General features: G+C 38.9%; 1 protein-coding gene across 13 annotated transcripts in view; it reads left to right on the top strand.

Annotated features, from left to right (window-relative positions):
• dmd (dystrophin) overlaps nt 1-8,571 on the top strand; it is a 348,302-nt gene that overhangs the window by 300,668 nt on the left and 39,063 nt on the right. For all 13 annotated transcript variants that reach the window (XR_003937328.1, XM_030154578.1, XM_030154571.1 and 10 more), the window contains 4 exons: nt 1,930-2,004; nt 5,531-5,732; nt 5,818-5,903; nt 7,153-7,310. Coding sequence is in view for 12 of the 13 variants with exons in the window: in XM_030154578.1 (XP_030010438.1) it covers nt 1,930-2,004; nt 5,531-5,732; nt 5,818-5,903; nt 7,153-7,310 (521 nt within the window). In the remaining variant the exon portion in view is untranslated. The remainder of the gene's footprint in view (nt 1-1,929; nt 2,005-5,530; nt 5,733-5,817; nt 5,904-7,152; nt 7,311-8,571) is intronic.

Below are 8,571 nucleotides of genomic sequence, written 5' to 3'. Positions count from 1 at the left end.
TTGCTGATCTAAAATGTTTAGTAACTGATCCATTAATTGATCCACTAATCCTATCAATACATGTAAATTATTGGTGCAAAATGCAGTTTTTCATCTGTTCATGGTCACAAAATATGACCCGTTGGAACGTTCAGAGGCTCCATTACTGCGGAAACACCATCATCTTCTATAACATTGATTCACAAGTATGTGGCTTGACAAATTACAGTGGATGGAGACACTTATTTTTATATTCAGTTAATGATATATTTTGCAGAAAAAGATAATTTTCTTAGTTTCATAGTTTTCTCTGTTTTTGATACAATAACCCTCAATGTTAATCTGAGCTTTTATGAACAGCTACATGATCAGTAAATTAAATATAGGAAAATACCTGATATTTTCAGTCAAAAATGCAAGACTAAACGGTTGCAAATCACTTGAGAAAGGTTAGAAATGGTGAGAAATTCATTTTGGCATTTCCACAAAAGTAGCACTGGGTCTTAATGGGTTAAGGCAGAAAATCTCCACTTTGAGTTGAGGTGCTTGTAGAAGATATTCTTAATTTATTTCAAGGCCTTATTTGTGCATAGATAAGAGTTCACACAGGAAAACCAAGGACAGTGTGTGGAGGAGACATCTCTCTGGACCATTTAAAAGAAAGACATTTTTCTACCCAGCAGTTATGTCCAGCACTTACTGCATGCATTAAACACATGATAACGATAACAGTTCACTTCTCAAGACCAGGATATCATCTTCTTGATACAAAGAACAATCACAGTACAATAAATACAAAGACCATAACAGATTAGGACGTACGTCAGACTAATCTGGAATAAAAACACAACAGGGACACACAGTTATTTTTCTATCAGTCATCTTTCATCAAGACCGAAACCCAGTCTTTAAATAATAAAGAAATAATAATTTGGCATTTATCATGATACTTTTCAGCTGCTATTTTTTTTATCATTCCTAACAATATTGCCCAGCTCTACCTCAGATTAAGAACTTCTTAATTATTAAAATTTCGTTTAACCCTTTAACCCCTGACGAATCTGTGGTGAGCGTTCTGAATATATGATTTATTTTAAATATTCATAAAAATTCAACCGTTTGCTCAATAGGAAAAATTTCAAACATGCTGATAGAATAAACTTTGTGCTTTGCTCAGTAAACCCCCTGCCACCTGTGGAATGGGGTGCAAAACACAGAGCAATGAGTGAGACCAACTAGCTATAATTACAGATATAGATTTAGGTAGTTTTTTTTTTTTTTTTTTTTTAACTGTTTTCTTTGTCGTTTTTTGTTTTACTGTTTTTACTTCTTTATTTGTTTTTACTGTGTTTTACCAAGTTTTACCATGTAACTGCTTTGGACTGATTTAGAAAAAAAAAAGCTCCAAAACAGAAAGTATTGGGCCAAAATTCAAATCCCTGTTGTTACTCAGTGTGTTCCAGTTCACAGTTCATGTTCAACATCCTAAATCTCTTATTGATGTGCATTCTGAGTGCCTTATTTAGTAAAAACCCATCATACTTCAATTCCTGTCTTTGGCTTTTTCTGTTATTCCACCCGATTTTGACCCTAAAACCACTGAAGAAAAGGAACACAAGCACATACTCACAGCAGCTTTTATGACACTGAAACAGATGACAATTCACAGCAGCATGTTGACCTGGAAGAATGTCTCAGGGGTTAAAGGGTTAATATCTATTTTCTTTGCAGTTGCGCTGCTGTACAGAATGTAAAATCAGTCCCTCGTTTCTACATTATCTTAGAAAGTAAATCTGGTGAAACATCCTATATTTTTTTTATGGGATATGTAGCAGAAAAAATACATTGCAGTGTCAGTTTTTCCAGTATTATCCAGCTTTCACTAATGAAAACTGAGAATGTCCTCCACTATCTCTTGCCTCTTCTCATCTTCTTGCTTCTTTCCTCTAGCCGACCTCAACAACGTTCGATTCTCCGCCTACCGAACAGCCATGAAGCTCAGACGGCTGCAGAAGGCTCTCTGTCGTAAGTGCTCTATGTATAGTTAGGACGTATGCATGTGTCATATAAGGTTATCATCTTTTGGTTGAAGCACACTCCTCTCTCATCATGAGTGCTCCTCTCATTGTGTTCCAGCCCACCCACCACACTCCCACACTCCTCTTTTGTTCCTTCTTTTTTTGTATCATTCCATCTCTTTTTGATTCACCTCATTTGCTCATGTCATCCTTCATCTCCATTCTCTCCCCTTCCTTCCTTGAGTATTCTTCTCTTTGCTCGCCTCCTCCTCATTTTCTTCTCTCTTCACTTCTTCTCATCTTTGCCTCCCTGCTTTGTATGTACGTGTCTGTCCATATGTGTGTTTACTCATCCTTCTCGTCTCTCGCCAGTCGAGCTGCAGAGTGTGTGTGCCGCCTACAGCTGTTATGTGTGTGATATGGTTTAAGGCGTAAAGATAGCCGCAGCCGAACAGCGCACAAGCACTATTTATATTGTAGAGGCTTCTAAAAATGAAAAAGAACAGGTTTATGATTAACCCGGACTAAGTCAGAGCAGCTGGTGGAATATGGGTTTGATTTCTATTTTTCGAGTCTTTAACCCTTCGCTCATTTTATTCCCTACAGTAAATATTCCGTCTTTCTTTCATCACAATGCACCGCTTCTTCTTCTTGTCTATTTGTCTGTTTTCAGCCCCGTTTGCAGAGTGACTTGTGATGGTAGTTTCCACTTAAAGGCTCACTGTAATATTAGATCATCTTTATCTGTGTTCTAATAATAATAGTCCCAGAGTAGATGCGAACCCTACTTGGAGGAAAATTCACATAACTTATTATAGTAAAAACTGTTGTTTACATGCTGTTTTGTTATTTCTTTAGATAGGCCTAGATGTAACAACATTAAATTTCATGAAGATGGATGCAGCTGTTTGCAAGTGATGTAGATCACAAAAATATAAATATACAGAAAACATCCAGCTGGGTAATAAAAAGAAGTTGCAATTTAGCTCATGTACTGTATGTGTGCATTACTCATCTGTATTCACAGTGATCTATAGCTTAGTAACATAACAAAAGTTGCATCTTTTCTGCTGCCTCCCACTGTGGTGTTTGTGAGACAGCCTGTGTGCCAAAAAAGATTTTTGTCAGTGAGTCACAGAACTTAACAAGGTATCATTTGAGAGATTTCACCAACAAATTCTGGATGGCATAATCATAGTTTTTCTCATGAAAGTATCTTGAACTAAAATCAGAAATGCATCACATTATTGTCAGTTTTTATACTTTGAGGTGATGTATCAGCAGGCAATGAAAACCTTAAAGCAGCAGAAAAAGTCAAAACCAAGTTTGTTGAGAAATAGAGTGTTCCAGTGTCAAATAAAACACACCCCGCACAAGGAAAAAATACCCACTTCTTATAAACTAGATGCAGCAGAATCTATTCACTTGTATATATTCACTCATTCAGTATATACACCTAGTATCATGAAGATGAATGCATGTGTTGGTGAGTTACGCTGATTACACGCTGACAGAAACAAACCAAAACAATATCCCGCTTCACCGGCAGGCAAGGTAATAAAAGAGCAGTCGTAATTTAGCTCATGTATCGTGTGCGTGTATTACTCATCCGTATTTATAGTGATCTATAGCTCAGTCATGTTCAACAGATATAAAAAATGAACAGTGGCATTTCCCTTGCTGCCTCCCACTGTGATTGCGAGACAGCTAGTGTGCCAAAAAAAAAACATTTTTTTCGTGAGTCAGAAACCCAACAAGACAGCATTTGAGAGGTTTTCACCATTAGACAGTGGATGGTGTAATCAGGGCTTTTCTTGAAATAAAATTCTTAATGCACGATGCTGTTGTCACTTAGAGGAAGTATTCGTGCATTTCTTTTTCTGTTTTCAGCCCTGTTTGTGGAGTGAATTGTGATGGTATTTTCCACTTTAATATTAGATCATCTTTATCTGTGTTCTAATAAATCTAATAAGAATGGTTCCAGAGTAGATGCAAATCCTACATGGAGGAAAATTGACATCACTTACAATAGTAAACATAACATGCCCGCACTTGAAAACCCTCGGCCTTCAGTCCACACCAAAGTTTTTGCATGGACGGACAGACGGTCGAACAACTGATGACAATACCCTGGCCGAGGGTAAAAACTGTTGTTTACATGCTTTTTTGTTACTGCTTTAGATAGATGTAACAAAAACAAAGGAATTTCTGTATTTCTGGGACATGATTTGTATTTTTTTCCAAGAATTGTTTCTTGTCTTGAAGAAAAAATGTCTAAAGCTACAGCAATATTTTGCATAGTATTTAACTAAGGTACAAGTTTTTGTTAAGCCCAGTTTGCATGGAACTAGTCTGTGGATGATTTGGAAATTGAACCCCTGTTTTCACTTATATGAAGTATTTGTGCGCTCAGAAAGCAGGAGTTAACACTCCTCTGTCCTGTCACTCTGTCCTTTAGTGCAGTGGTTTTCAACTTGTCTGGCTTCAGGACTCACTATCACCCCTCAACAACATGCTGATAAAAATTAAACTTCTCAAATTCATTTAAATAAAAAAATGGTGTGTTTTGAACATGAGATAATACAGAATTTCACAGTACGCCAGGTGGTGATGCTTAATATGGAGATATTCCCTTTAACACTAAATTGGGGTCCACGTCCAGAGGAGCCAGTTGAGGTAGTTCGGGCATATAGTGAGGATGCCTCCCGGACACCTCCCTGGGGAGGTGTTTCGGGCATGTCCAACCAGGAGGAGACCTCGGGCTGAACCAGGACAGGCTGGAGGGATTATATCTCTCAGCTGGCCTGGGAATGCCTTGGGATTCCCCCAGAGGAGCTGGTGGAAGTGGTGGGCAGAGGGCTGTCTGGGCTTCTCTGCTGAGGCTGCTGCCCCCACGACCTGGATAAACCGAAGACGAGTACTAAATTAGTTACATTTTAATCAGAACCAAAAATGTGCACCCAGTTAAAAATTGAAAATGTATTCAGCCACTTATTCAAGAATTAAACACACTGAGGTTTTTGTCCAAAGTAGGTAAAACCATATCTGATGTAGTCTGTGTCATACCTGAGTTTCACCATGATTCGAAGAGAAACTTTTGGGTCTTCTTTTATGCTGGTGTTAATTAGCATTACAGCACATTACCACCCCCTACTGTTACTGAATGTGAATGGACGGCGCTCAGCTCCATTAAACATAAAGCATAGGATTGGTTTCTTTGCACTATTTTTTGCCCAGTCAGAGGCCCACGACCCACTGAAAACAGATTTGGAACCCACTTTTGGGTCACGACCCACCAGTCGAGCATCAGTGCTTTAGTGGACTTAATGAGCGATGAAGATGAATAATGTGGCGCTTTATTGATCCCGTGTGTGAAGTCGTCTTCTCACCTCCGTCCTTGTGCTGAAGGACACTTTGAACATGGAGAGTCTGAACCCAGATAGTCTAACTGAAGGACAGACGGACACCCCCCCGCCTCGGATGTGTGTCTGTGTGTGTGTGTATTGACCGCTTCCCTCTCGCTGTTTCTCCAGTGGACCTGCTGAGCATGCCCGTTGCATGCGAGGTATTCGACCAGCACGGCCTGAAACAGAATGAGCAGCTGCTGGATATCTCACAGCTGGTCACCTGTCTGACCAGCTTGTACCAGCGGCTGGAACAGACCCACTCCCACCTGGTGAACGTCCCGCTGTGTGTCGATATGTGCCTCAACTGGCTGCTGAACGTCTACGACACGTAGGTCTAGCACACTGTACACACTCTGAGAGGGCTGTTTAGTTGAACTACCATGTTCTAAAAGGTTGTTTTTGTTATCTTGAAGTGGTCGCACCGGAAAGATCCGGACTCTGTCTTTCAAAACTGGAATCATCTCACTCTGCAAAGCTCACCTGGAGGATAAATACAGATGTAAGTACTAATGCAAACTGTGCAGCTGATCAGAATGTACTGGCACTTTGTTGGAGATTGGAGACATAAAAAAAGCAACCATATGTTGAAGTCATAAGTTAAAATCACCTCACTTAATTTTACTCTAATATGTTCAGTGTTGTGCAAGTTACTTCCAAACTGTAATCCATTGCAGATTACATGTTACTGTTTTTTAAAGTGAATTGTAATGCGTTACATGACTCCTGTATTACTTTTGAGTTACATACAGACCCTCGTCATAAATGGTGCATGCTCACCCAACCTCCCCAAAGACAAATAATAACACTCCCCCACCCCCCAAATATAAGAGATAGGAGAGCCTTGGGATGCCTAAATTTGCGTCCAGAAGTACATGTGGATGGATGGCTCAGTAAATAACACCACGGTCTACGATGTTCAAATCCCAGCAGGAATGCTTGCATTTTTTTCCACATTTTACATGTTCAAACAGGGGGCATGGCACCAAGGACACTGGTAGATAAATCCACAAATGATATAAAATTCTAACTAGTCATAGAAATGTTAGCTTACCTTTTCATTGATCAGAGGGATCATGCTAACTAGCTTCTGTAAAGCAGGGTTAGGGTTAGTAATGAGCATACGTCCATGTGGCCAGTGTACGGTCTTTTGCCATCTTCACCCACTGGCTGAACACCAACAGGAAACAGAACTTTACAGACACATTTTTTATTCCTTAAGGTCTCACGGTGTTGCTGTTTTTTTTGTTGTTTTTTTGTTGTTTTTTTTGAGCAATTAAATTGTAAGCGAAAAGTGTGTTTTTACGCAAGTGCTATTTAACATGTAACGAGTAAAATATTACTGAAAATTGAAAAGTAATGCTGCGATACAGCAAAAGTAATCTGTTACTTTAATGCATTACTTTTGTAACACGTTACTCCCAAAATAGAATATGTCACAGTGCAAGTTTGATGAGATTTGGCCAGTGAGCAGTGAATGTAGTATTTGGTTAAATTTGCACTTTGTGGAATAAATGGTCAAATTAGGAACTGACGTAGAAGCATTTAAGTCACATGGGATATCTGAAGCAATGTCCAAATGCTAAAAAATATTTGTTCATGTCAAGATATTGACCAAAGTCAGATCTTTAATCATTTCTGTTCTAGTATGGATGTGTTTCAAGTCTTTTATGGTGTTTTAATGATCTCTTCCCCTTCTAATTCATTTGTCCTCACTCTTTTTGCCGTACCTCCCGTCCTCCCTCCTCCAGTCTTGTTCAGGCAGGTTGCCAGTGCCACAGGTTTCTGCGACCAGCGTCGTCTGGGCCTCCTCCTCCACGACTCCATCCAGATCCCCCGGCAGCTCGGGGAGGTCGCCTCCTTCGGCGGCTCCAACATTGAGCCCTCCGTCCGCAGCTGCTTTCAGTTCGTAAGTGATGCACAAACACTCATCTGCAGCTATAGAACTCTTGTCCAGGTTGTAGGTCAGTCACATCTACTTAACAATATTTAAAGTGATATAGTACATTAGCAGCAAATTCAGTGAATCAAAACTGTATAGAAAATTATTTCACAGAATAGCCTTATTTCATTTTGTATTACATGTGTCAAATTAAATGTAGCTACTCATATTTGATTAATTTGTGCAGTTTTTTGTACAGTTTTTACAATTTTTACTACTTTTACACCATTTCCCATCAACTAGATGCACCACAACCTAATCACTTGTATATATTCACTCACTCACTCACTCACTCATACGGTACCATTCACTTTCCATTATTTGCACTACTTTGACACCCTTCTTTAGCTCTGTGCTTCTAAAATTGTATGCCAAACTGTATTTCTTTATCTAAAGTTACTCCTTTCACTTCATACCATTAACGCAAATGTCCAATTAAACATGGACTGTGCATAAGGAAAACAATGTTTTATGACTTTTTGCACAAAAGAAAGTCACAATACATGGAAACACATTTCAGTGAAAATACTGTACAACTATATTCAGTCACTGTCACAGTGTTTTTGTGTAGGTTTTAGAAGTGATGTTGATGAGTGATTTGGTGATAAAGATACAATCTGGATGTATGGAAAGTATGTACAATATTAAAAACAAAGTTTCAAGGAAAAAACAGGCTCTATAATTGAAAGAGGTGACCTTTGTGTGGCATGACTTTAACCCTTTTCCTCAGACAATATGAGATTTATTGCATTCATTTTCTCAGGGTTCATACCAGGTTTCATTCAAGACATGTTAGATGTTTCTAATTGTTTGTGCTGCTTCTTGTCTTGGGGTCAGAGGTCACAGTAAATGTGACTTAAACCTTTACAACCCAGTTAGTTCAGTTTTTTTGTGTGTCTTTTAAGGCTGTGCACATATGGCCAATTCTAAATGTAAAGTGTCTTAAATTAAACTTTTGTCATTGATTGGTTGTTTGAGAATGAGAAAGAGAATGAGAAACAAATATGTATGCTCATTCCAACCCTGCAAAAATAACAAAGCTAAAGCTGGCCTAAGATTTTTGCATGGTAATAAATAAGCTATACACATGCTAAATGCCATCATGTCATGTGCAGTGATACAGACAACACTAATGAATGTTCACCTATAATATTTACAATCAGATGGTGTGGTCACTTGACTGGAAAATGCCTGAGGCTTTGAAGATGAGGGCCACATACTCTCAGAG

This window comes from Sphaeramia orbicularis, chromosome 2 (assembly GCF_902148855.1).
Source record: "Sphaeramia orbicularis chromosome 2, fSphaOr1.1, whole genome shotgun sequence".
Taxonomy (NCBI): Eukaryota; Metazoa; Chordata; class Actinopteri; order Kurtiformes; family Apogonidae; genus Sphaeramia; species Sphaeramia orbicularis.
This window is presented reverse-complemented; position numbering and strand designations above follow the sequence as displayed.